At 49.9% G+C, this 27,859-nt stretch overlaps 2 protein-coding genes across 7 annotated transcripts; one reads left to right on the forward strand and one right to left on the reverse strand.

The window, feature by feature from the left end:
• Positions 1 to 56: 56 nt before the first annotated feature.
• On the reverse strand, positions 57 to 27,791 carry CES2 (carboxylesterase 2). Of its 6 annotated transcripts, none has more exons than XM_057534204.1 (13): positions 27,224 to 27,791; positions 13,780 to 13,984; positions 12,725 to 12,866; positions 11,927 to 12,060; positions 11,588 to 11,846; positions 11,050 to 11,148; positions 10,639 to 10,779; positions 10,443 to 10,523; positions 10,067 to 10,211; positions 9,505 to 9,642; positions 8,733 to 8,805; positions 5,388 to 5,581; positions 57 to 1,599 (listed from the first exon to the last, which is right to left on the reverse strand). In XM_057534204.1, the coding sequence occupies exons 1-13, from the start codon at positions 27,372 to 27,374 to the stop codon at positions 1,526 to 1,528; spliced, it is 1,836 nt and encodes a 611-aa protein (XP_057390187.1). In that variant the 5' UTR covers positions 27,375 to 27,791; the 3' UTR covers positions 57 to 1,525. The 6 variants fall into 6 exon arrangements, with proteins under 6 accessions (XP_057390187.1, XP_028018621.2, XP_057390190.1 ...); XM_028162820.2 differs by lacking the exon at positions 27,224 to 27,791 and adding an exon at positions 19,505 to 20,664 and having other exon boundaries at positions 58 to 1,599; XM_057534207.1 differs by lacking the exon at positions 27,224 to 27,791 and adding an exon at positions 14,760 to 14,920 and having other exon boundaries at positions 58 to 1,599.
• On the forward strand, positions 20,761 to 22,722 carry CIAO2B (cytosolic iron-sulfur assembly component 2B). The gene is made up of 5 exons (XM_007198070.3): positions 20,761 to 20,963; positions 21,124 to 21,203; positions 21,469 to 21,594; positions 22,053 to 22,098; positions 22,512 to 22,722. Exons 1-5 carry the CDS (start codon positions 20,822 to 20,824, stop codon positions 22,607 to 22,609), a joined length of 492 nt encoding a protein of 163 aa, XP_007198132.1. The 5' UTR covers positions 20,761 to 20,821; the 3' UTR covers positions 22,610 to 22,722.
• Positions 27,792 to 27,859: the final 68 nt, after the last annotated feature.

The following is a 27,859-nucleotide window of genomic DNA, read 5'->3' on the forward strand; positions in this document are numbered from 1 at the left end:
ATATTTTCATAGAATAACATCAAGACCCCCAGGTGCTGTAGCAGGGGCTACAGGGAAAGTTCAAATGCTGTTTTTAAAATCAAATGTTGGTTACAGTTTTTTGTTTTTTGTTTTGGTTACAGTTTTAACGGCGCAGTCTCTGGGTTCAAATCCCAGCTCTGCCACTTACTGGATGCATAACCTGGACCACTTAAATTCTCTGTGTCTCAGTTTCTTTTTTTTTTTTTTTTTTAAACAATTCAGACTTTCTTGTTTATTTTTTTAAATTTTTATTTATTTATTTGGCTGCACTGGGTCTTAGTTGCGGCACACGGAAGCTTCATTGCCGTGTGCAGGATCTTCGTTGCAGCATGTGGGATCTTTAGTTGTGGCATGTGGTATCTAGTTCCCTGACCAGGGATCGAACCCCGGCCCCCTGCATTGGGAGCGTGGAGTCTTAGCCACTGGACCACCAGGGAAGTCCTCTCAGTTTCTTAATCTGTAAAAGGAGTGACAATATCCTACCTCATAGGATTGTTGTGTGGACTGAGTTAAAGGCCCTGACAGAGTAAGCATGATGGAAAGGTTAAAGTTATTAAAGTTAATTTCATGGCTCCTAGGCTCTTTGTTAATCTTTGTAAGAGCAGGAACAGAAAATCCACAGATGAATAAACACAAAGAGTGTATACCCAAAGGGAGACATTAATCTTCACTAAGAATTAAAGGACTAAATTAAAGGTCACAGAAGCTAAAGCAGCAAAACTTTTTTAAAAAGTTGGTCTACAAGATCAATATACAAAAATCAATTGTGTTTCTATACACTAGCAATGAACAATCTGAAGATGATATTAAGAAAACCATTCCATTTACAATAGCATCAAAAAGAATAGAATACTTAGGAATAAATTTAATAAGGGAAGTACAAGACTGTACATTAAAAACTAGAAAACATAATTGAGAGAAATTAAAGAAGACTTAACTAAATGGAAAGATGTTCCATGTTCATGGGTTAGAAGACTTAATATTGTTAAAATGGTAATACTTCCCAAACTGATCTATACATTCAGTGTGATCCCTATGAGAATCTCAGCTGCTTTTTTTTTTTTTTTTTCAGAAATGAACAAGCCGATCATAATTCACTTGGAAATGCAAGGGACCCAGAATAGCCAAACAATTATTATGGATTGATTTGTGTCTCCACGTAAAAAATATGTGGAGTCATAACCCCCAGTACCTCAGAATGTGACCTTATTTAAAGATAAGGCCATTAGTCAAATTAAGATGATTACAGAGGTAATCATTCGGGTGGGCCCTAGCCTAATATACCTGGTGCCCTTGTAAAAGGGGGAAATTTGGACACAGAGGCGGACAGGTCAGAGGGAAGACAATATGAAGCCAGAGGGAGAATGCCATCTATAAGTCAAGGAATGTGTGAGGCTACCAGAAACTAGGAAAGAGGCATGGATTCTCTCTCACAACACTCAGAAGGAACCAACCCTGCTAACACCTTGATTTCAGACTTGTAGCCTCTAGGATTGTGAGACAATTAACTTCTCTTGTTTAAGTCACCCAGACTGTGGTCCTTTGTTATGGCAACTCTGGCAAAATAATACAGCAACCCTGAAAAAGAAGAACAAAGTTGGGGAATTCACACTTCCCAATTTCAAAACTTACTACAAAACTACAGTAATCAAGATAGTGTGGTAGTAGCATAAGGATAGACATATAAATTAACAGAGTAGAATTGAAAGTCCAGAAACAAGCTCCTTCATTCATGACCAATTGATTTTCAGTAAGGGCACCAAGACAGTTCAATAAGTAAAGAATAGGTTTTTTTCAACAAATGATGCAGGGACAGCTGGATAACCACAAGAAAAAGAATCCCTGATTCATACCATATACAAAAATTAACTTCAGATGAATGTAATTCATTCATGTAACAGCTAAAACTATAAAATTCTTAGAAGAAATCATAGAGGTAAATCTTTACCTCTATCTTTACCTTTATGACCTTGGATTAAGCAATCATTTTTAAGGTATGACACAAAAAGGCCAAGCAACAAAAGAAAAAATAAATTAAACCTCATCAAAATAAAGAATTTTTGTGTTGCAAAGGTTACTGTCAACAAAGTGAAAAGACAACCCACAGAATGGGAAAAATAGTTGCAAATCATATATTGGATAAGAGACTTGTATCTAGAATATATGTAAATCTTTACCACTCAACAATAAAAAGACAAATAATCCAAATGGTCAAAAGATTTCAGAAGACATTTCTCCAAAGGAGATATAAAAATGGCCAATAAGCGCATGAAAAGATGTTCACTATTTCAGTCACTAGGGAAGTGCAACTCAAAACCACAATGAGATACCACTTCACACCCACTGGGGTGACTACAATCAAAACAAAAGATATTAACAAGCATTGGCAAGGATGTGGAGTAATTGAAATCCTCACACACTACTGGTGGGAACGTAAAATGGTGCAGCTACTTTGGAAAACAGTTCAGCAGTTCCTGAAATGATTAAACAAAGAGTTGCTATATGACCCAGAGTTTCCATTCCTAAGTATATAACCAAGAGAAATTAAGTCATATGTTTGCACAAAAACTGGTACATAAATGTTCTTAGTAGGGGAATCCATAATAGCCAAAAATGTGGAAACAACCCAACTGTCTATCAACTGATGGATGGATAAACAAAATGTGGTATATCCATACAATAAATAGACTATTCAGCCACGAAAAGGAATGAAGTATTGATATCTGTTACAACATACATGAACCTTGAAAACATTATATTTAATGAAAGAAGTCATACACAAAAAACTATATACTGGGATTTCCCTGGTGGTCCAGTGGGTAAAACTCCGAGCTCCCAATGCAGGGGGCCCCAGTTCCATCCCTGGTTGGGGAACTAGATTCTACATGCATGCCACAACTAAGAGTTTGCATGCCGCAACTAAAAGACCCTGCATGCTGCAACTAAGACCTGGCACAGCCAAAATAAATAAACAAATATTTAAAAACCAAACAACCCCCCCCAAAAGCCCCAAAACCCATATATTGTATGATTCTATTCTATGAAATGTCCAGAATAGGCAAATCCATAGATTTGACAGAAAGTAGATTCGTGATTGTCAGGGGCTGGGGGTGGGGGGGCGGGGAGGGATGGGAAGTGACTGCTAATGGGCACCGGCTTGTTTTTGGGTGATGCTGATGCAAATGTTCTGGAATAAGGTAGTGGTGATGGTTGCACAACTTTGTGAGTATACTAAAAACCACTGAACTGTACACTTTAAAGGGGTAAATGTTATGGTATGTAAATTATATTTCAAAAAAAAGTTGACATTTGGGCTTCCCTGGTGGTGCAGTGGTTAAGAGTCTGCCTGCCAATGCAGGGGACACGGGTTTGATCCCTGGTCCGGGAAGATCCCACATGCCGCGGAGCAACTGGGCCCGTGCGCCACAACTGCTGAGCCTGCGCTCTGGAGCCCGCGAGCCGCGGGTGCTGAAGCCCCCGGCGCCTGGAGCCCGTGCTCCACAGCAAGAGAGGCCACTGCATTGAGAGGCCTGCGCACTGCAACGAAAAGTGGCCCCTGCTCGCCGCAGCTAGAGAAAGCCCGCGCACAGCCACGAAGACCCAACGCAGCCAAAAATAAATAAATAAATAAATAAATAAATAAATAAATAAATAAATAAATAAATTTATTAAAAAAAAAAGTTGACATTTAAAAATTGTGGTCTGCAAATGCTGGTAAAGTTGCAATGAAACTTGTAGACTCTAGGGACTTCCGTGGTGGTCCAGTGGTTAGGACTCCACGCTTCCACTGCAAGGGGCATGGGTTTGATCCCCGGCTGGGGAACTAAGATCCTGCAAGCCGCGCAGTACTGCCAAAACTAAACAAAACACCCGTAGACTTTGCTGGTGGCAGTTTAAATCGGCAGAGCAATTTCAGAAAGTGTTACGCCAATGGCGACACGTAAGAAGTGAAGAGGTCTACATAAGGGATATGAGTTACTTTCCATGGCTAAAGCTTTCACCATGGATATTTACTAACCAGCTAGTTGGCTGAAAAATGTACAGTTTATGGAAATTCACATAACATACAATAAACCATTATAAAGTATACAATTCAGTGGCATTTAGTGTGTTTGCAATTTTGTGTAACTACCGCATCTCTCTAGTTACAAAACTCTTTCATTTCCCCAGCAATACACCCTGTACCCATTAAGCAGTCACTCTCCATTCCCACCCCTACCCCCTTCACCTCACACACCAATACCCCCATCCCCTGATGACCTGATAACCATTAATCTGCTCTCTGCCTCTATGGATTTACCTATTCTGGATGTATCACATAAAAGCAATCATATGATATGTGACCTTTTGTGTCTGGCTTCTTTCACTTAGCACCATGTTTTTGAGGTTCATCTAAGTTGCAGCACATATCAGTACTTCATTCCTTTTTCATGGCCAAATAATATTTCACTGTGGCTGCACCACAATTTTTTTATCCATTCATTCATTGAAGGGCATTTGGGTTGTTTCTACGTTTTGACTATTATGAATAATACTGCTATAAACATTTATTTATACATTTCTCTGTGGTCCTATGTTTTCATTTCTCTTGGTTGTATAGCTAGGAATGGAATTGCTGGTCATATGGTAATTGTGCTTAATGTTCTGAAAAACAAACAAGCTCTTTTCCACAGTGGTTGGATGATGCCCTTATAGAGCCTCAGTGCCTTGGGCCTGAGCAGCTCTGCCAAGGGGCTGGAGGACTGAGGATACCCAGGTTGTATGTTGGGGGTGACTCTCAGGTAGGCCTACTCTCTTGGAGGACCCTCAAATGACAGGGCAGAAGCAGGGCACTACCGTCCAGTGGCCCTGAGACCCAGGGTAGGGATGATGGAGGAAAGGGGGCAGGAAGACTGCTGTTAACAACTCGAATCCCATTCCAAATGCAGGGAAGATGTGACTTAAGAGCCAGACCTCCTGCACTCAAATCCTGGCTCTGCCAAGTGGCAACTGTGTGACCTAGTACAAGTTACTTCACAGCTCTGGGCCTAGTTTTGTCATCCATAAAACAGTGATGATAACAGGAACCAACCTCATAGGGTTAAAGGGAGGTTACATTGTGAAGACACGAGGCAAGAAACCAGAGCCAATGGGAGCCTGTTCTTGTGTCAGGACAGGGTCTCTCAGGGTGTCTGTCTCTCTGCTGGCTTGGGAGACTCCCACTCCAAGGCGGGGTAGGACTTATCTCTGGGCCTCAGTGTCAGGAACATGGCTGGCTGGGAGTGGGAGGTGGGGGGATGGGTGGAGAGTATGAGGCACTGGCAAATATTTGCTGATTCAAACAGTTAGATGTGCTGATTCAATGAGGGACAGGGTGAGGGTCATGCCTGGACTAGGTGCCAGATCCTCTCCTGGGCTTCCAGCTGGCACCTCGAGTTGGAGAGCCTGAGCATCAAACTTCTGCCAGAAATAACCAGTGCAGCTTCCTGAATCCTCTTTGGAAGCCTCCTTGATGGGGCTGTTCCCTCTCCCAGAATCTTGACACATAGGTACATTCAGGGCCTCATGAGTAAGAGAGAGACTGAGAAAGAGAGAGAGAGAGGCAGGTAACCAACCACAATGAGATGCCACTACACACCCATTAAATTAATCAAATGTAAAAGACTGATAAGACCAAGTGTTGGCGAGGATCTGGAGCAATTGGACCCCACCTATATGGCCGGTGGGTGTGCAAAAATGGAACAGTCAATTTGGAAGACAGTTTGGCACTTTCTTTAAAAGTTAAGCATACACTCTCCATATGACCCTGCGATTCCACTCTTAGCTATTTACTATTTACAAAATGAAAGCATACGTCCACACAAGGACTTGTCTGAAAATGTTCATAGCTACTTTATTGAAAATAGCCAAAAAATAGAAATCACTCAGATGTCCATCAATGGATGAATGGATAAAATGTGGCATGTCATATATGGAATACTATTCAGCAAGAAAAGAGAAGAACTACTAATTGAATCTCAAAAACATTATGCTAAGAGACAGAAGCTGGTAAAAAAAATGATTTCATTTCTATGACATTTTAGAAAAGGCATACTATAGCAACAGAAAGCAATTTAGTGGTTGTGAGGGACCAGGGTCAGGGCAGTGCAAAGTGGCGTAAAGGAACTTTTTTTTTTTTAGATTTTTTTTTTTTGATGTGGATCATTTTTAAAGTCTTTATTGAATTTGTTACAATATTGCCTCTATTTTATGTTTTGGATTTTTGGCCACGAGGCATGTGGGATCCCCGATCAGGGATCAAACCCGCACCCCTCACATCAGAAGGTGAAGTCCTAACCACTGGACCACTAGGGAAGTCCCTAAAGGAACTTTTCGGAGCAATGGATGCATCCTAAAACTTGATGTGATGGTGGTTGTATGTCTTATACATTTATCCCAATTTATCAAACTGTACACCTAAAATGGGTGAATTTGATTGTATGTAAATTATTCCACAATAAAGCTGTTAAAAAAATAAGATTAACTAGTCCTAAAAACTAGTTTTGGGAATCCACTTTTGGGAAGTATACTGTGCATATGCAGGACTGAAAAACATAGAGGCATGCATGCCACAGGTGCTCAATAAATGCTTTCAGGATGCGGGGGAAGCATTAGCACCAGGCAGTGTTCTTTAGAAGGAAAGCTCCTTCCGGCTCCAGAGTTGGTCATCTCAAGCTTAAGGTTATGCTAGTCTGCCATCTGATGGGCATAGTTGGCAATGCAGGAATCTCCAGCCTTCAAGCCCAACTTCAGGAGGCTCTATGGTGGGGCAGAAAGAAGGGGGACCTTCCTCCTGGGAAACCTGGTGCCCAGAGGGTCAGAGATAGGGAGTCCTGGATCTATGAGAAGAGGGATACAGCTTCTTAAAGATAGAGAGAAAGTGCTTTGGCGGCACAAACAGGCAGAGTGAACATAATTGGTATCTTTGCATGTTGAGATAAAATATAAGACAGGGTTTTTTGTGGGGGGGAGATGGTGCAGGGGGAATAAAAGTTTGGGGAAAACAATGAGATAAGTAGGAAAACTAATCATGTGGATGCCCACAGTGAGTTGGTGAGTTGGGCGATGCTCAGCAGAGAGGGCGGGGGAGGGGGGCAGGGTAGCAAGGGGAATTCTAAAAGGCAAGAGGAGACCTCCCTGGATGAAGAGGCCCTTGGGAGCCAGCCAACAAGAGTCTCTTCCCCTAGATATGCCTGGATCTTCTGACCCCTCAATCCTACTTCCAGGAAACATCCCACAGATAAACATCTTCATGGATGTGCTACAGTCATGTAAAGTTTGGGCCCTACAGTGTCTGCAGAACCACTGAGAATGAAGACAAGCTTCCAGAGGCAGTGACTGAGGAACCCGCCTGCTTCTCCTGGCCACTGGGCAGCTGGTCCAGGCTCCAGGGACCCATGGACAAGCCCACTCTGAGTTCCTACAAAAAATGGGGTTACCTCCGTGGGACACTGATAAGTGAATGAGTAGGTTGTTTAAATGTCAATGATAGACGGCACTTAATCTAGGAGGACAATGAGTGGGGACAGGGACATTTACATTCTTAGTCATTGGGAGCCTCAGTGGGGCTGAGATCTTGGAGCTCCCAGGCTCCTGGTATCCAGGCTTCCTATTGGCCATTTACAGATGGAAAGCATGGGGGGCTTGTTGAGAGCCAAGTGTGGGCGACATGCCCCAAAGCACCTTCCTTCAGAGGGAGAGGAGAAAGAGGGTGGGGAGGGAGTGGAGGTGAGGAGGGGAGGATGGGGCCCAGGGCCCACTGGGGTGTTGAGGAAGGTAAACTTCCATTGGGGTTTGCTCATCCAGCTTCCTGGGAGGGTTTATGGATTGTGTCTAACAAGAGAGGACCCATGGCAGGCTTGGGAACTAACATCATGCAGTAGGTTCTTCAATGTTTGCTGGATGGATGGATGGATAGACGAATGAATGAATGAATGAATGGCTATGTGAATGAAGGAAGAAACTACTGGCTCCTCACTGGGTGTGTGTGGGCACATCCGGCAGACTCCCACCTACACTCAAGCCCACCCCTCCACCCCCCTCCCCCAGACGCAAGCAGCTACAGTTCTGTGTGCTTCTCCTTGGCCTCCATTAGCTCCCGTATCTTCTGGGGTAGGGTCTTCGTCCAGAACTGGAGCCTGTGGGCCTTCAGGGCTCGGCCCACTGCAGGCTGAGTGTTCAGCTGCATGTACTGCTCCTCCTGGTTGAACACAGGCCAGTGGGGCAGACCCTCGCCGTTGGGGTTCCTGTAGACATGCCCTCCCGTGGGGCAGTGTGAAGGTCACTATGAGCCCTACCGAGCCCAGACAGAGTACCCTGACTGGGGTCAGGCAAGGCAGCCAAACAAGCTTGGGGAATGGTGGGGGGGACGTTCCAGAAGGAGGAAAGAAACTACCTCCCAGCAGAGCGTCAGCTCCGCAGGGGACAGGGCGGCCTCTGTCCCTTCCTGATAGAGGGAGGCTCTGCGGATAACAGCACTGTCACCCCCCATCCAGGTCACCCCAAGATGGAATGAGTGTCCAGCACCCACAAGGCCCCTTTCTGTCCAGGAGGGTCCTGGAGCTGGGGAGGGGGCTGCCATGCAATTAAGGACACATCCGCTAATGAAGTCACCACAGACAAGGGGAGCCCTAGATGGGCTCAAGCCCTGCCCTCGCCACCGTGGAGGTTAAAGTAGGAGTGTGACATCTCACCCATTTCGAGCAAAGTTGGCCCAGTACTTTATCATCTTCCTGCTCAGCAGCTCTTCCTCCTCAGTGAGTTGGACTACAGAGCACGGGGACAAGGGTCCAGGTCAGGGCAACTCCAGTCCGGCATGTGGGTCATTTGCCCTCACCCCATCTCAGGCTCCTCCCTGCCATCCCAAGGCCTGGCTCTCTGCCCGCTCCCCAGGCCCTCTCCTTGCCCAAACCCCATATATTCATCCCGGCTTCTAGCTGACCCAACACTGGGCTCATCCCTGACCCAGAAGGCTCCCTTCTTCTGACAGTAGAAGGCCATTTAAGAAATAAATATGAAAAAGAAAGAAAGCAAGGAAGGAAGGAATGAAGGAAGGGAGGGAAAGAAAGAGAGAGAGAAAGGAAGGAAGGAAGAAAGGAGGGAGGGAGGAAAGAAAAGAAAGGAAGAAAGAAAAAAAGGAAGAAAGAAAGAAAGGAAGGAAGGAAGGAAGAAAGAAAGAAAGAGGCCTTTCAAACACCCCCTCTGCACCCATGCCAGAAACCCAAGGTCAGGGTGGGGAGAGGTGAAGGGAGCACGGGTTCCAGTCTGAAGAATGCTAGACTCCAATTCAAGCTCAATCTTTCTAGCTGTCAGATCTTGGACACCTGATCCCCTCCTCCCTCTGAGCCTCAGTTTCCTCGTCTGTACAGTGAGGGCAATCACCCTCACTCAGGGTCTTATCCAGTGTCCCATCCCACATCCTGGGGATGAGGAGCCTCTGAGGGACCCCCACCTAGGAAGACTCACTGTGGCTGCTCCCGAAAGGACTTCTGAAGATGAAGTGAACCTCATCTCCATGGTCTGCCCTCACATAGCTCGGCCTGACATCCTTGAAGAAGCTGGGCTGATGCTGGAACTCGTAGAAGTAGACAGGGGCGTAGGAACCTGGGGAGGTGGGGAAGACGGGCCATGACCTGGCGGCCCCTCACCCGGAGCTTTCTTGCATCACCCATGGTGACGACATAGCTAAGTCCAAAGCTGGTTGGAGTCTGGACAATGGGGTGAAGGAGCCCCAGGCTGGAGCAAGGGCAGTGGGAAGGGCCTGGATTCAAATTGTGGCCTTGGAACTTCCTAGGGTATGGTTTTAGGCAAGTCACTAAAGGTCACTGAACCTGTTTCCTCCTCCGTAAAATGGGGTAAATGTCTGTCTCTTAGACTAGCCATGAGGATTTACCAAGATGAAGGATATCAAGTGCCTGGCACCAATAAATAGACATGGGCTAGGTTTTGGACACCAGTAGACCTCATCTGGCACCTGCAGCTCTGAGTCGCCCCCTAGCCAGTCTGGCTTTAGTGCAGATGTACTCACACTGCAACTTTGCTACTTGGAGTGCAGGGATCACGAAGATGCAGTCCCCCATGATCTCATGGAACTGGATTCGGAGGGTCTGGGGGTCCTCACTGTCCCCTATGTACTCCTCCATCAACAGGTCACCAAACTCAGGCGGCATCATCTGCCCCAGGTGCATCAGGAAGAGGCAGGTTAGACAGGCTGGCAGGGGCCGGGAAGCAGCAGAGGCAGGACTGGGGAGATGGATCCTGGGATGGGATAGAGAATCGGGGAAAGGGGCCAAGCTCTGGGTGAGGGGTGCTGCATGGACAGGATATCTGGGGGCTGGGCTTCCCGTGCCTTGGGATAGGAAAGGGGCCCCCTCCCCATGTGGGCAGGTCCCCAGGAACCTCACCATCATTGTTGATATTATCTGCAAGCCATCCTTTATGGTCTCTCTGTCCATTTCCTTCTGGGTGTCAGAATTGTTCATGACCTGGGTGGTGGGGGAGTCTCGAGTTGGAGATACGATGGGCCTGGAGCTACGAAGCCCCGAGGCCTTCCCACTGGATGGGCTCCCCCGCACCTGGAGGCTTGGGAGTGGGCCTCACCGAGGGCATGATCCAACTGAACTCATCGTTGTTTACACCAATGATGCTGGGGACAGGGTGCAAGTCGGCAGAGGCCAGCAGCTCCTGGGGGTGCTTGGGCAGGAAGATACCGTCCACCAGGCCAGGGATGATGCTGAGGGGCTAAAGAACACTCAAGGTCAGGTTGCAGACACTTTCTGATGCCGCAGACATCTTCCACCCCTTCTTGGCTCGTCCCAGAATGCTCACACCCACCCCAGCAGGTCCTATACCTGCCTCAGCATGGCCTGGCCTCGATTTCCCATCCAGGGCTGTGAGGACACCAAGGTGAGGAGCTAGAGTAACTTGCCCAGGGAGGATGAAGGGCACCCAGGCTTGCCTGCCCCACACCTACTGGACCCTTCCCTCCACAGCCATGTCCATCAGTCAAACCTTGTTGATGGCCAGAATCTCCTCTTCACTCTTGTGCCGCAGGCAGTCCACCAGGGCCTCTGAGTCAACCTGGCCACAGGCAGACAGGTTGGCCACCACCTGTAAACAGACAAGGCAGCGGCTGGCTCATGCTTCCGGGTAGGGGAAAGAGGTTTGCCCAGTGCCCCAGTTGGAGGCAGGTGTACCCCAAATCTCACAGAGTATTGTGAATGGATTCCTACAGTTTTGAAATTGTTCCAACTTCCCTGATGCTCAGAGGACTCTGCCAGGAGCGCCATCCCACCTGCCTAGATGGTCCTGCCTATGATGGGGGCCCCCAGCGCAGCAGTCTTGTGGGCCACAGAATGTACTCAGCCTCTGCGCTGACAGAGGTCTGTGAATTCTGACCCTTGAACAATCCCCAGATAGGCGGCTGTTTCCAAGGTCCTCTGATGGCAGGGGAGTCCTTGTTATCCCCATTTAACAGACAGAGTAATAGAGGCTGAGAGATAAGAGATGGGGCAGCAGGTCTGGGCTTCCCACGGTTGAGGGCACTCACTGTGGAGACCACATCAGATGAGTTGGCGGTGAAGCTGGGCAGCAGGGCCACGCCACTCTCCATGATGGCGCAGTGGAAGAGTCCTTCGGACATGGGGGACACAACATGCAAAGACATGCTTACGCCACCCGCAGACTCGCCAAAAATGGTGACATGGTCAGGGTCGCCTCCAAAGTAGACGATATTCTGCTGGACCCAGTGTAGTGCGGCCACTTGATCCAGGTAGCCCCAGTTGCCAGTTGCGTGTTTGTCTCCAGTGCTGAGAGGTGGCAGGGGTGAGGGTCATGGGATTGTCCTGGCTCCATCAGCCCGCATGGCCGAGCCCAGCCCCAGTCTCACCTGAAGAAGCCCAGCAAACCCAGGCGGTACTGGATAACGACCACCACCACGTCCTCGAAGGCCGCCAGAGCAGAGCCATCATACATGGAAGCCATGCCCACGACAAACGCACCACCATGGATCCACACCATCACCTGGCGAATCCAAGGCACAGATACCATATGGCTCCCACCAAGCCCAAACCCCACCAGAGCTGCTACCTAAACTAACCACCACTTTGGCTCTGTCCTCCTAACCACATGGACAGAACTCCAGCAAGACAAAGCGGTGTCTTCATGACCTGGGCTGAAGGCAACCCAAGTTCTATCAGGAAAACCGGGCCTCCCACACTTTGGGGCCTGTCCCACATACCAAAGCCTGGCTCCATTTCTCCCAGAACCCTCTCTGACATGGAAAGAAAAGGGGTGTCTCTCTGATCACCCCACATGCACGCACATTAATTAAAAGTGTACTCTATTCTCATTGGCCCAACAGATAATCCATGGCTGGGGTCTCCGGCCACCTCAAAGTGCATCCCTCAGGCACCTGAGTGGGTCCTGGGTATGAGTTGGTTGGGTAGGTCCTGGGTCCCTACCAGGGCCACAGTTTCTGACGTCTGGGAGCAGCCAGAGTTCTGTGACCCTGTGCCCAGGCATCAGCCACCCATGCTGGGTAAGAAATAACTCTCTTGGATCTGATAGTAAGAAGCTTCTTAACAGGGTCCACACTGCAGTGGGGCCCAGGTTGATCTTGTTCTTTTAAATCTTCTGCAGAAGAAATGTCCTCCCACCCCTTAGCCAGCTGTGGCCTGGCACTCACAGGCAGTTTAGAGCCCTCATGGGAATGGGCAGGTGTGTAGATGTTGAGGTACAGGCAGTCTTCAGACATGGAAGTAGAAGGCAGGGTCACATTCAGTAGTTTCAGAGTCATTTCTTTCATGCTAGCGAAGTCCTGCAGACACCTGGTGACCATGGCAGGCAGTCAGTCCTGGGGCCATGCTGTGGCCATAACCAGATCCTGGGCCCAGATATGCTCCCAGCTACCCTTAGTCCCACCTCCTTTGATACCTCACTCACATGTGATCCCTCCCTAAAGCCCCTTTGCACCAAGCTACAGGCCACAGACTCTGGGGAAGCTGGGATAGAGCCTAGTCTTCCAGGAGGCCTCAAGCTTATGAGGGCCTTGGATATCAGTCCTCCTGAGGCTGAGAAATCTTGACTCTGGAGGGTCTCTATGAGAACGATTGGTTACATGTGTTGACATTCACCACCATATAACTGTACTCAGGCAGACCTGGAACAGGGGAGTAGCCCGTATACATGTGCTGCCAAAAGGAATGGATTAATTTCTCATGAGAAGGGCAGTGGGACATCCCTCATCCCAAGTCAGACTCTCAGGGAACCTCATCACTCCCACAGTTTCTAGTTTCAAGAACATATACCCCTTGGTCAATGGCATCTGGCCCTGTCGGTTGGCACAGTGGCTGTGCAGAGTGGGGTCTTCTGCTCCTCAGGGATCTACAGTGTCTGCTGCTAGAGTCAGGAGCTCCTACAAGGTTCAAACCTCTCCCAGAGATACCTCCTCTGGTGGCAGAGATCACTTGTCACAACTAGAACCTAGGGAGTTGTGTGTCTATGCTTGTCCCTTCAGCTTGTGGAGCTAATGCTCTTTGAGTGCTAAGCCCTCAGTCTGGGAAAGTTACTTCACCCTTTCAAGCCTCTGCATGCTCATCAGAAAAATGCATGTGAAAATCCACCAAACTCAGAGGGAAAACTGGCTGTTTTGAAATGACATGAAATGACAACTGCAGCCTGGCCCAGAGCTCAGAGTACCCTCTATCCCAGGGCCTAGAGTTCCCTGGAACCCCTGCTTACTTGGCTGGGTGGGAGGTCCCATCCTTTATACCACTCCAAGATTCCGGGGGCTCCGGGGGTGCAAACCGCAACAGCCCTAGAGGTGGCTTGGCGAAGGGAATTCCCAAGAAGGTGTGGATCCCCACATCAGTGTTCTTCACATGGACGAGGCTCCCCCGCACCTGGCCCGTGTGCGTGGTCCGCACGGGGCTGGCCGAGTCCTGGCCTGTGGGCAGAGAGATGGACGTCAGGGTTGGGTCTCCCCATTTAGCTGCCCTCCCAGACTGTTGATGCTGCCACCTCCTTCCTGTCCTCAGCTCAGCTCAAGGGACACTGATCTACCAACACTTGCTTTACAGATTTCCTGCCTGTAACTCTGCTCCCCCCACCCCCAACTGCCTTCACTGCCCCAGCCTTTTCCACCATGCTCACTGAGGTTCCTTGGGGCTCGGCACCATGGTTTAGCCCCATAGTTTAGCCTCAAACAAATAGTCACATGAGCTTGATGGGGTGAGAGTGTCCTTTCTACTCACTGTGTGCCAGGTCCTAGGAGGCAGTAGGAGAACTGTGGGAATCGGACAGACAAGATTCCTGTCCTTAAGGATCTCACACTCTAGGTGGCAAGAATGACATAAAGAAAGTATCCTCCAGCAAGAAGGAAGAGATATGGGAACGTATGTATATGTATAACTGATTCACTTTGTCATAAAGCAGAAACTAACACACCCTTTTAAAGCAATTCCACTCCAATACAGATGTTAAAAATTAATTAATTAATTAATTAATTAAGTCTTTAAAAAAAAAAAAAAGAAAGTATCCTCCAACAAAGAGTGACAGTATGAGGAGAACTACAAAGAGAAGGGCAGCTGTGTCTAGAACATAAAAAGCACAGCCCACCCTGCTATGGGGATCAGGTAGGCAGGAAGAGATTGAAAGTCCCCTGACAGAGAAAGGGCTGATATTCTTTTTTTTTGTTTTTTTAATTTATTTATTTTATTTACTTATTTTTTGCTGCGTTGGATCTTTGTTGCTGCGCACGGGCTTTCTCTAATTGCGGCGAGCGGGGGCTACACTTCGTTGCGGTGCGCGGGCTTCCCATTGCGGCGGCTTCTCTTGTTGCGGAGCATGGGCTCTGGGTGCGTGGTCTTCAGTAGTTGTGGCACACGGGCTTCAGTAGTTGTGGCTCACGGGCTCTAGAGTGCAGGCTCAGTAGCTGTGGCGCATGGGCTTAGTTGCTCTGTGGCATGTGGGATCTTCCCGGACCAGGGCTCGAAACCGTGTCCCTTGCATTGGCAGGCGGATTCTTAACCACTGCGTCACCAGGGAAGCCCAGAGCTGATATTCTTAATAGATAAAGAATTTCTATAAATGAATAAGAAATATGCCAGCTATGCATATTTGGTGAAAGAATGTGAAACGGTGAAAGAATATGTCCAGACAGAATAAGGAATACCAGTAAACAGCTCCTACACAGATGAGATGTTCACCTCACTCATGCTAAGAGAAATGCACATTGAAATCTGATCGTGATGTCAACAACTTATTTTGTCACAAAAAGCAAGACAATCAGACATTGTATGTTTTCTGTTGGAAGTCCACTGCACCACATATGAAGTAGTCTTGTCCCCGAACAAAACAAAGCAAAACCTAAAATCTGAATCTGATCAAGCCTCTGGAATATAAATACAAGTTTACAGGCATACAGGGGACAGAGAAACAGTTAAAAGACACCCTAGGGATGTAATCAGCAAGACCCAAACTCTGTTATATGTGGAATCTAAAAAAAATGATACAGATGAACTTATTTACAAAACAGTGACTCACAGACATAGAAAACAAACTTATGGTTACCAAAGGGACAAAGTGGGGAGGGATAAATTAGGAGTTTGGGATTAACACAAACACAGTACTATATATAAAATAACCAACAAGGACCTATTGTATAGCACAGGGAGCTATACTCAATATCTTGTAATAATCTATAAGGGAAAACATTCTGAATATATAATATATATAACTGAACCACTTTACTGTATGCCTGAAACTAACACAACATTATAAATCAACTATACTTCAGGAAAAACAAAAACAAAAACAAAAAAACCCTCAAACTCTGGGATACTCTCCAGAACAAACTGGTTTCTTCAACACAGCAATAAAATTACAAGAAAAATAAAAGAGAGGCAGAGGAGGAATCTGAAGATTGAAAGAGACTCATGAAATACTTCAAAAGATAGATAATAATAAATGTTGGAAAGGATGTGGAAAAACTGGAACCTTTGTATATTGCCGGTGGGAAGGGAGAATGGCGCAGGTGTTTTGGAAAACACCCTGGCAGTTATTCAAAAGGTTAAACATAGGACTTCCCTGGTGGCGCAGTGGTTAAGAATCCGCCTGCCAATGCAGGGGACACGGGTTCGAGCCCTGGTCCGCGAAGATCCCACATGCCGCGGAGCAACTAAGCCCGTGCACCACAACTACTGAGCCCGTATGCCACAACTACTGAAGCCCGCGCGCCTAGAGCCCGTGCTCCGCAACAAGAGAAGCCACTGCACCGCAACGAAGAGCAGCCCCTGTTCGCCACAACTAGAGAAAGCCCGCACGCAGCAACGAAGACCCAACACAGCCAAAAATAAATAAAGTAATTAACTTTTTAAAAAAAAGTTTAAACATAGAGTTACCATAGGACCCAGCAATCCCACTCCTAGGTATAAACCCAAGAGAATTGAAAACATATGTCCACAAAAAAACTTGCGTATGAGTGTTCATAGCAGTATTATTTATAATAGCCAAAAAGTGGGAACAATCCAAATGTCCATCAACTGATAAATGGATTGATAAAATGTACCATATCTATACAATGGAATATTACTCAGCAATAAAAAGAAGTACCGAACATGCTACAATACAGATGAACCTTGAAAATACGCTAAGTGAAAAAAGCCAGTCACAAAGGACCACATATTGGATTATTTCATTTATACGTCCAGAATTGGTGTATTCATAGAGACAGAAATGTTGGGGAAAGGGGAATTGATGTGGTAAACTCTGTGAATATACTAAAAACCACTTTAAATGGGTAAAAGTTATGCCATGTGAATTATATCTCAAATCTGTTATTAAAAAAAGCACATCTAGGGCTTCCCTGGTGGCGCAGTGGTTGAGAATCTGCCTGCCAATGCAGGGGACACGGGTTCGAGCCCTGGTCTGGGAAGATCCCACGTGCCGCGGAGCAGCTGGGCCCGTGAGCCACAATTACTGAGCCTGCGCGTCTGGAGCCTGTGCTCCGCAACAAGAGAGGCCGCGATAGTGAGAGGCCCGCACACCGCGATGAAGAGTGGCCCCCGCTTGCCACAACTAGAGAGAGCCCTTGCACAGAAACGAGGACCCAACACAGTCATAAATAAATAAATAAACAAATACTTTATAAAAAAAAAAGCACATCTACTAATGTTTAAAGTAAGAACCTTGTTTAAATCATGGTTTTTAAAAAGTCATAAATATCATGAGATAATATGAAATAAGAATATTTGACTAGATGTTTGATTACATTAAGAAATTATGAGAGATATATATTTCTTCTTTTAGTAGGACATGATAAAAAAATTACAGGTGATATGATGTCTGGGATTTGCTTCAAATAATGGTGCAAAGGAGAGGTGATAATCCAGACAAAAGTAAGTTGCCCAGGTCTTGATAAGTGTTGAAGGTAGATCGTGGTACATTGAGTGTGTTATATTATTCTCGCTACCTCAGATGAGGAGCCCTGCGGTGCTGTGTGACCTTGGGCAGGCCTGACCCTCTCTGTGCCTCAGGGCGCAGGGAGGTATCCAGTCAGGCTCCCAATTCCCCTGGTGTTATCTCCACTGGCTCCCACCTCCCTGGAGCCTTTCCTCCTGCAGGCTCAGGCTCTACTTCTGCAGAATTTGGCAGATTTGAGCCTGGTTTCATAATAAAAAGTAAAAAAAAAAAGAAAGAAAAGAAAAAAAATCCTTATGGAACTATACTACCCTACACCCATTAAATTAACGTGGATGAATGCGCCTGATGACACCTGGTGTGGGTGAGGCTGGAGTTAGCAGCTATTCACATGCTCCACAGAGGGCAACTGAGCAATGCCTTTCCAAGTCAGAAGACTCATCCTTCTCCCGAGGAACACGCTGTCTACATAAGTCCTTTGTGGGATGTGACGTCTGCCCATGTAATTCACTGCCTCCACCGACCTTTAATGCTTGATGTTTGTTATAGCAAAAGACAAAACCTGCTAAAATGTTCCTGATCAGAGGCTAGTTACATCAAGGATGCTTCCTCCTTGAAGAGAAGCCCTTTCATTAAACAGTATGAATAAGTTCTACCATGTGGGCGTGTGGAGAGGTCACTCCCTGTGTCAGGAAGTGGAAAAGCCAGGGACCAAAAACGGAGGCAATGTGTGACCATTTGGGTGAAAACCAAGGATGCATGCACACATCCATTCTTGGGTAAACTCCTGGTTAGTGTGTGGAAGGCCCTGGGGACCTAGATGGTCCCTGCCAATAAGCCAGGACTGGGTGGGACAGGAGAGGGTCAGACCCATCATCTGTGCTTGCCAGTTCTTTTCTGAAAGTGGGTCCCATCCAACACAGCAACATTTTTAGAAAGAGGCATCAGCGAGGCCTCACATATTGTGGCACTGGAAGGTTCCGGTGACCTCTTAGAGCCTGGTGAACAAGGGGTAAGGGCAGAGCACGATGGGTTGGGCCTCGGGGTAGTCATGAGTGTGGACGCACCCAGGCAGATTCGACTGGGAAGGGAGAGGATAGTCAGGTCCCACAGGCAGAGCCTGTTTGGATTAGAGGATCACGCCCTTCAAGAGGAGCACAGGGAACTTCCATGGTGGCCCAGTGGTTAAGACTCCACACTCCCAATGCTGGGGGTGTGGGTTCAATCCCTGGTCAGGGAACTAGATCCCACATGCTGCAACTAAAAGATCTCATGTGCTGCAACTAAAGATCCCGCATGCTGCAAGGAAGATCCTGCACAAGGCAATGAAGATCCAGCATGCTGCAACTAAGACCTGGCGCAGCCAAATAAATAAATAAAATTTTTTTTAAAAGAGAGGGGGCACAGGAGCTGGAGCTGTGCCCAGGTACTGTGCCCACATAGCGTAAGCTATAAAGGCTACCAATAAGGGCTGGCACAAAGAGAGATCACCTTTGCCCTGGAGGTCAAGACCTGCCCTCACTCAGGGTGGGTGCACGGGGTGAAGAGAAGCACGTGGAAGTCTGTCTGATAGTAGGATGTGGTGGCCGGGGGATGGGGGCTTCTGTAGGCTGGGCCAGTAACCTTGCCCAGGGCTCCTGTGGAGAGGGGCTCAGTGGGTGTCAGGACACCCCTCTGGCCAAGGGCGAAACACTCAGAGCCACATGGTGGCGGGAAGGTATAATTATTGTTATTACCCCCATCAGCACCAGCTCCACCACAAACACTCGCAGGGAAATGTCCCAAATAACTCCCCAGCTCGCCCGGTGCTGCTCAGAGCCCCTAGGGCCTGCTTGCGCCTTGGGGTAGTGCGACTCGGGGCAGCCCAGACTCTCTCTGCGCCTCAGGGGGTGCAGAGATGCGTCGTATCCCTCACACGTTTCTGGCGCTGGAACTCTCCGCCGGCTCCCACCTCCCGGACGCCTTTCCTCCCGCAGCCTCAGGTCCTGCTTCTGCAGAATTTGGCAAATCCTACCCCAGTCCCTGCCGCCCCGCGTCGGAGCCTCACCCTGGCCCGGGACAAGGAGAAGCAGGACCCCGAAGGCCACGGCTCTCAGCCGCTCGCGAAGTCGGTCCAGCTGCATCTTGGGCTCACAGGTCTTTCTTGCACTACCGGCGGACACGCTGCTTTTCACCAAGAGGCTGCGCAAGGACGCATCCAGCCGTCGACGATTGAGTGCCTCGCCCAGGCCTGGACTTTGGACTGGGAAGGGAGTAGGCGGGGAAAGATGGGTTTGGCAGGAAAGCGGGACAGAACAGGTAAAGGCCAGTGGCAGGTAGGGGCTAGCACAGCCACTTCCCCTCTGTCCTCTTGGGCCTCCTCCGCAGGGACCTTGAGGCTTCTGCAGCCACTCCGCAATACCAAGAACCCTCTCCACAAACCTGCGTTCAGTGTCCTTATAGTCACAGGCCCGACAAGTGTGTTCCGAGGGGGAGAGAGAGGGAGCAATAAGCTGTGATTGGGGAAACCAGGAGAGCTTCCTTGAGGAGGTGCACGATCAGGATTCCCATAGACAGATAAATGAAAACAATCTTCGTTCAGAGTGAAAGGAACCACCCGAGTAAAGGCAGGGAAGTGTGACGGCACTTCATTCCAAAAACTCCTTGCTTTCGGGGATCGATTTCCTGGGTCCGCCTTCATCCCCCTATTGTCCCTGGTCTGAGGGTCTCCGTGGGCCCTCCTCCCTACTCGGCAAAGGCCCGTCTTTTGAAATGCACACCTGATTGTGGCACTCATCTTAAGGACACCCTCAACCCCACCCCGTGTCTTTCCCTGTCCCCACCTCCCGTCAAAATCGAGGTCACGGTCCTTTATCCATTGGACAAACATTTGAAGAACGTCTTTAGGGCCGCACGCTGGGAACCGTGAGAGCACTCCCAGGCCCAAGGTGCAGCGGGGGCTGCAGGTGCGTCACTGGGAAGTTCCGAATCGCAGTGAACCGTGCCGGGACAGAGGCAACTCTGGGCGCCCGCCCAGCCTAAGGGGCAGGCCTCTCGGAGGAAGTGATGCCTGACGGTACGCCTGGCTCAATCTCAAGACGGGTCTTTAGTACCCCAGCCTTGGCCTGCGCCGTCAGGCACCCTCCCGGTTCGCACACGTGGTCCCTTCTCCGTGTCTTTGTTGGAGCGCTCGGCATTTTCTCGGATCCGCGTAGAGAGCGCAAGGAGGCAGCCGCTCCACCCAAACCGCAGGCGGCATACCGGCAAGGCCGCGTGTCCCTCGCGTTACCCCGTCGCCACGCCACGCCACGCCCCCTTCCTGTTCCCCGGAAATGCACCGTAGGAGCGGAAGCGCCCGCCTACAGTTGCCGGCAGCAGTTCCGCGATGGTGGGCGGCGGCGGAATGGGGGGCGGCCTCCTGGAGAACGCTAACCCCCTCATCTACGAGCGCTCTGGGGAGCGGCCAGTGACCGCGGGCGAGGAGGACGAGCAGGTTCCAGACAGCATCGACGCGCGCGAGATCTTCGATATCCGCCGCTGCTGGGCGCGGGCGGGTTGGAGGGGGCCTGGGAGGTGGTGGGATGAAGTGATGTCCAGTAGTCGGTGGAGCTGTAGTAGGGCCGGGCAATCCCGGAGGGGGGTTCTGAGTGGGCAGAGGCTCAGAGTCCCCTTTCCTTCACTTGCCACATCTGATTCGCTCCATCAATGACCCGGAGCATCCACTGACACTAGAAGAATTGAACGTAGTAGAGCAAGTCCGGGTTCAGGTGAGTCACTCCCAGCGTCCAGGGGAGCGACTTGTTCAGGAGAGTCAGAAAGGCTCAGCTGTGCACCAGGGGGTTGGCGTTCTCTCAGCTCACGGACTCCTCAGGGGATCTTTGGAATGGGGTGTGTGTGTGTGTGTGTGCCCATTTTATGGATGAGGAAACTGAGACCCATACTGGTTAGATGACTTCCCTGAAGCAACAAACTAAGAAGAGGGTCTCTGGGCTGGACGGGCCATGACTTCTAACATCCCACCTCTCCAACCAGGTGAGCGACCCCGAGAGCACAGTGGCCGTGGCCTTCACACCCACCATTCCGCACTGCAGTATGGCCACACTTATTGGCCTGTCCATCAAAGTCAAGCTTCTGCGATCCCTTCCCCAGCGTTTCAAGGTAAGGTGGAACTGAGCCCTGGGGGTGGGGCAGGCATGAGTGTCTGCTACTGAGGAGGACATGGAGAGCATGAACTTGAACATCAGAGTGAGATCTGGAAGGATCCCAGCTAGCAGAGATGAAACTGGGAGGAGGTTTTCCAGTTGGATGGGGCAAGAATAAAGATCCAAGCTGGAAAATGCAGAAAAGTAGTGAGGAGTGTGGCAGGAAGGGCAGTAGGGAGCTATAGATAAGTTTGGAGCAGGGATGGGGCGCAGGTGGGCCTTTAAGTCAGTAGCAATTGGCCAGTCCTTTGGGTAGAGATGGAATGGCTGTGAGTGGGTTTGGGGTGTAATGGAAGGGCCGGAGTCCAGAGGCATGATTAGGAAGAAGGATCAGCTGGAGGTGGTGAGTGGGGAGAGGGGAAAAGGGAGTAGACAGGTATGTGAGTGCTCAGGCCCCACCTATCTCCCTCCCAGCTGGACGTGCACATTACACCAGGGACCCATGCCTCGGAGCATGCAGGTAAGTGTGGACTGGTGTTGAGGCATTAGCCCGGAGGTTCCCCGCTTGCCATGGTGGTCTGTAGGGCAAGATTAGGGGGAGGGTTGGGGGCTTGGCACTAGGTGGGTGACTCGCCAGTGGAGGTGGCAGCCTAGAGCTAAGCTGGCCTGACTTGAGTCTCCTGTGTTTACCATGTTCTCCCACTCCTGCCCTCTCCCTCTCCTAAGTACACAGGACCAGGGTTGTCAGGCTTTATAGCATAGGAAGCAGACATGTATGGCCAGGTGGGAAGGGGTCACAAGAAGGTGGGGTAGTTGTGGGCTCAGGTGGTTGGGGTAGCCTGACCAAGGTTTGGGATCCTGGGAAGGCGGCGACAGGAGGGCTTTGTTGGTGGGGGTATAAATATATTTCACCACTCTCTCCTTTCCACCCAGTGAACAAGCAGCTTGCGGATAAAGAGCGGGTGGCAGCCGCCCTAGAGAACACCCACCTGCTGGAGGTTGTGAACCAGTGCCTATCAGCCCGCTCCTGAGCCTGAATTTTTGCTCCCAGCCCCACGCAGGGCTCATGGCCTTGTTTTCTTGAACCACTGACAATAAGAAACTAACATTTTGCATTTTGTAATAAACCTGTAATTTATATTCATTTCCCAGCATGCCTGAGAGTCTTTCATTTCAGTGGGGGTCACTCCGGGTTTGGGATAGGGGTGGTAGTGAGTGCCTGTACAGGCTGGGTCGATGAGGTTTGGTTCATTTTTTAAATTTCTCCCAATGGTTTGATTAGGAAAAGTTGCAAGTATGCCAAAAAATTGAAAGAATAATGTAGTGAACACTTTTGTATACCCACCACCTAGATTTAACAGTTGTTAACGTGTTGCAGCTTTGGTTTTATTTATGTGTGTGTAGAATATAAATAGACTTGAAAGTAAGCTGCAGACACATGACCCTTCACTTCTCAGTACTTCATCCTGTGTCTCCTAAGAATAAGCCTGTAACCACAGTACTGTAATTTGGCCCCTAAATGAACAATTCTCTGACACTAATATCTAATATCCAGGCATGTATGAATTTCTCCCAAAATGTCATTCATAGTTGTTTTTTTAAGTCAGGCTCCAGTCAAGTTTCATGTATTGCATTTGGTTGTCATCTCTCTTTAGCCTCTTCTAGAACTGTCTCCCTGCCTCCCTACCTTTTAATCTTTCTTGACACTGACTATTTTGAAAAGCCCAGGTGAGTTGTCCTGGAGAAGTCCCACAGTCTGATTTGTTGTTTTGTCTGCTGTGTTTCCTATAAACTAGAAGTTGGTTGAGTTCAGGTTTGAGTTGACTAGCGAGAACCTTGCCCAGGAGTGTTGTATGTATCCTTAGCATCCACCAGTAGCTGTGTGATGCCAGCTTGTCCCCACTGTTGGTGATACTCAGTTTGGTCCCCTGGTCAGGGCAGTGCCAGCAGATTTCTCTGCTGAAAGCCATCTGAAGCACTGTCTCCACCAGCAGCCTGGGAAATGTGTGTCACCCCAGGTGCTCAGGTCTGGGGCCTCTGCCTCGCCCAGCACAGTTGGTCACCAGGATAGACCGTGGGGCTTAGACCTCGGATCAGCCAGTCAGGAGTCATAATGTCACAATTCCCTGCCTGCATTTCCTTCTCTGAGGAAAAATGCGGATATTAAGAAGACTTGCCCACCTGGTGGGCAGAGGCCTCAGCAGGGAAACTGGCCGCTTGGCAAATCTGTTTTTGGGGGCCTTCTGACAATATTGGACCTGTCCTGAGAGTGGGCATTGGCCGAAGGTTTTATATATACTATCTAGTCAGTCAGTCCTGAAGCCAGCCCTGTGTGGCAGTTGCTATTCTTTATCATCTCTGTTTTGCAGATGAGGAAAGAAGCTTCTAGAATAAGTGACTCCCCAAGACCACCAGTGAGGGAGTAGAGGAACCTCAGCTGTTCAGCGGGTACTGCTCAGCTAGCAGGGGGTGCTGTTGCCTGGCTGGAGGGGCCTACGCCCACCTCCAACCCCCACTTCCAGGCGGGAGTAGCTTCGCCACCTAGTGACCAAGATCTGGCTGCTCAGAGGGGTGAAGCCATCGACCCATGTCACCCAGTTTCTTCATGTGTGATGTGGGGAGACGCAATAGCTTAGGACTGCTCTGGAGATTGAAAATGGATCTGGGACCATTTCAGGTGATCTTCCAGGCAGAGTACCTCCCACTTCCACAGATGAAGAAGCTCAGTGCTCCAGAGAGGCAGGAGACCACCCAGGGCCCCGCAGGCCCCAGGGAGCCTCCCCAACCACCAGTACCCAGCTGTAGGCTTTACCAAGTGTGTACTTCTGCACTGACAGCCCGATGTGTCTAGGTGTCTGTGGTGTCTGTGTTCAGCTGGGGGTGGGAGGTCACGGGGGAGGCAGGTGTCACTGAGTCATTCAGCTGGCTCTCCTGGCAGCCAGGCCACGGTGGACGAGGATCATCAAGCTGCTCATATCCAGCTGGCATATCAGATCGTCCCCTTGTCAGTCTTGACTCATCTGTGCGTGGCCCACAGCTGCCTGCAGGGACACCATTTGTGAATCCTGGGCTAGTGCCCGGGGAACTTTCTGGAATCCCAGCTGCTGTCTGAGAACATGGGGGTGGGAGGGGTGGGGTGAAGTTTTAGGTCCCTGAAGCCCTCCACCAGGGGTGTCTGGCTGTGCTGTTTCTGACCTGTGACTTCTCAGGCCTCGGTTACCATGTCTACAAAATGGGAACAACAAATCACAGCTGAGTGAGACTGACCCAGAGATTAGATGACATGTACGAACAGGCCCAGCTATGTCCATTTTTGCTCATCATCATTCCCAAAGCACAAAGGCCTGGCACACAGTAGTAGGTACTTAGTACAGGTCAGTGGAATGAATGAATTGAGACTTAGAACAGAACAGAAGAACTGGGGTGTGGGAGCTGTGGTGTAAGGAGGGCTGGGAATACTGAAATCCAGCCAAGTTGCCTTTGCAGCATTTTGCTACCCGAGGGAAGGGGAAGGGCATGGGGTTCCACAGAGAAAAGGTGGGTATGGGGGAGAGGGGAGAGGTATCTGCATCTGCCCCTCTCCTGGGCAGCCCACCATTCTGGAGAGAATGGAGCAGGAGCAGGAAAGAAGAAGCAGGAGAGGGCCCACGGATTCACTCAACCTGTCCTGTCCAACTAAGGGTGATAATAAAAGTGTTCATATCAAGATATTACTATAGGCCAGACATGTGCCAACCACCTTACCTCTGCATTTTGTGTTATTTATATCTTATAACAACCCCCATGAAGACATTATCCCTGTTCTACACAAGCGGGAACTGAGGCTCAGCCAAGCTAAATGGGCAGAGGTGAAACAGCTAGTAAGGTGCAGAGCTGGGATTTGAAGGCTGGGCTATCCTAGGGGTATTCAAGCCTCAGTTTGCTCCTTCTGGGCAGCCAAGCTCAGCCCAGAGAACTGAGAGGACCAGGAGTTGGGAATGGGGGTGTTTCAAGGTCATGTTCTGGTACGGTTCCCCGGGCCCCTGGCCATACCGATGCTTGTGGTGGGTCTGGCCTGTTGCAGAATGCTTGGGGCCTGAGTGGCCCAATGTGGATGCAGTTCCCTTGGCAATGAGGAAACATTGCTGAGGTCAAGAGCTTAGATTATCAGAGGGGAAACCCAGCCCTAATTCCTTGCATGGCTCCCTGCTTGGAAGGACCACAGCTACCCCCCACACCCACCCTCTGTTGGACATCCAGGGGCTCTTGTCAGCAGCAAGGTCATGTGTAAGGTGGTTAGGAGGGGCCATAAGCAGCCCAGCAGCGTTCCTGATGGGAAGTAGTTTGCTGGCTCTTAAGACTTTCGTTCCTTTTGTTTTGTTTTGTTGTTTTTTAATTTTTTGGCCATGCCACACGGCATGTGGGATCTTAGTTCTCCAATCGGGGATCGAACCCATGCCCCCTGCACAGGAAGCACAAGGTCTTAACCACTGGACCACCAGGGAAGTCCCAAGACTTTCGTTCTTTGACAGGAGGCTCAACCCATGACTCCCTCTTCCCTCTGGATCTCGTCCAGGAAGCTAGAGCCAACATGGGATTGCCTAGGCCTCCAAGACCCCCCAGGCCATGTGAAGAACACAAATAGATAGATCATCCCTCAGTCCAGGCCTTGCCTAACTTTGAGGACCTCAAGTACCAGAGGGGCCTGCATGAACCCTCTAACAGTTACCTAGCCAGGCCCTCCTCATTCCAAGGCCCTCTCAGATGTTGCCAAGGAAACTGATGCAGCAGTCAGAGAGACCTGACCCAGGTCTCCATGACAACCTACAGCAGCCCACTAGGATCCATCCATCCGTGATGTCACCTGAGCCCTGAATGGGTGCCCCCCACCCCCACCACACTCATCACAATCATACGTCACTCTAATAGCGGGTCCCTGTCACAAAGTACCTCACAGCGTGCCTGTTCCCAGTCTCCACACACCCCAAACATGAGCAAGGCAATTTACAGCTGGCCACCCTGAGGCTGGGAGGGAGGCAAGATCCAGGAGCCTGGAGGCAGATTCAGGAGTAGAACCCAAGCCTCCCCATTACATCTCCTCCCCTCTGTGCCCCAGCGCCCTCCCTGGGTTGAGGAGGGGCTGATCTCCGGGCAGTGGTAGCACCAAGTGGTGGCTAACCCACCCCCACCCCGCTGACCCCATCCCTACTCTACAACTATGCCCCTTCTGAAGGGGAGTCTGAACCTCCAGGCCCTGTGTGTGCCCTGAACTGCAGGCGCAGTCTGAGACTAAAGGGAAGGAAGGAGACATTGCAGACTCTTAGAGTGGCTGGAGCTGGACCTGACCCTGGTCTAGTCCCACCCGTATCCGCTCCTGCTGGCATCTGACACCTGTCTGCCAGGATTTCCCCAACTTTGGGCAACCTCCAGGCCAGGAGCAGAATGACCAGGGCCAGGTATTTTTAGCAGAGTTACTGGCAGCTGCCTGGAGGGTGCTGAGGGGGAGGTGGTGCTGACTTCATCCTTTTCCTTCTCTGGGCCTGTATTCCCTCCCCAAGGTTCAAGCTGCCCCTCTACCTGCACCACACTGCCAGCGGGCCTCCCCTTCCTTGCCCCCTCCCCCAAACAGCTCTCCAAGGGCCCCCAGGGGCTCAGGTGTCACTAACCCTCATCCTGAAGGGCAGGCTCATCAGGTGGAATCTTCAACTGCCAAGGGCAGGGATGAGAGCGGGAAGGACCTGGTGCTGAGGTTAGAAGCCTGGATTTAGGCCCCCTAAATTCTAGCTCAGATACCAGCGGGTGGGGAATGGGTGTCATGGGCAGTGAAGGGTGAAGTCTGTCCGACCTGTAAGTGGTCTGCTTGCTGAGGCGACAGGCCAGGACTGGGAGAGAGGGAAAGGAGAAATCACTTTTAAAGGACCAGACCTCAATTCTTCCCTAGTGGGGACTTGGCGCACTTGGCTGGGGCTTTCCCCCTGGCCCCCACCCGTGGTGGCACCCTCCACCTCCATCGCCCTCCTCCGCACCATTCACGTGCTCCCTTTCTTTCTCCCTTTTCCCCAGCCCTCGCCCCCCTCCACCACACACACACACCCACACACACACTCACTCACACACACACACACACACACACACTCAGACCGGGCTGTTGTCTGCGGAGCCTGCCCCTGCCCCGCCCTGGCGGGTGAGGCGGGGGCTGGGTGGGTGTGAGGTCCTAGGAGGAGGGCGGGGGATCCCCCTCGGGAGAGGGGGACGGACACGTCAGCCCCCGGACAGCGCAGCCCGGGGCGAGCGCGGGGGTG

Source organism: Balaenoptera acutorostrata, chromosome 19, assembly GCF_949987535.1.
Source record: "Balaenoptera acutorostrata chromosome 19, mBalAcu1.1, whole genome shotgun sequence".
NCBI classification, from domain to species: domain Eukaryota; kingdom Metazoa; phylum Chordata; class Mammalia; order Artiodactyla; family Balaenopteridae; genus Balaenoptera; species Balaenoptera acutorostrata.

Excerpts from the sequence above, each read along its gene's own strand:
- CIAO2B (XM_007198070.3), top strand. The coding sequence starts at position 20,822 with ATGGTGGGCGGCGGCGGAATGGGGGGCGGCCTCCTGGAGAACGCTAAC. Across the intron at positions 21,595-22,052 it reads CCCTTCCCCAGCGTTTCAAG|CTGGACGTGCACATTACACC; the intron begins GTAAGGTGGAAC and ends TCTCCCTCCCAG. Across the intron at positions 22,099-22,511 it reads CCATGCCTCGGAGCATGCAG|TGAACAAGCAGCTTGCGGAT; the intron begins GTAAGTGTGGAC and ends CTTTCCACCCAG.
- CES2 (XM_057534204.1), bottom strand. The coding sequence starts at position 27,374 with ATGACACCCATTCCCCACCCGCTGGTATCTGAGCTAGAATTTAGGGGG. Across the intron at positions 9,643-10,066 it reads CCAAGTAGCAAAGTTGCAGT|GTTCCTACGCCCCTGTCTAC; the intron begins GTGAGTACATCT and ends CCACCTCCCCAG. Across the intron at positions 1,600-5,387 it reads GGATCTGGCACCTAGTCCAG|GGTTGCTGTATTATTTTGCC; the intron begins GCATGACCCTCA and ends CTTCTTTTTCAG.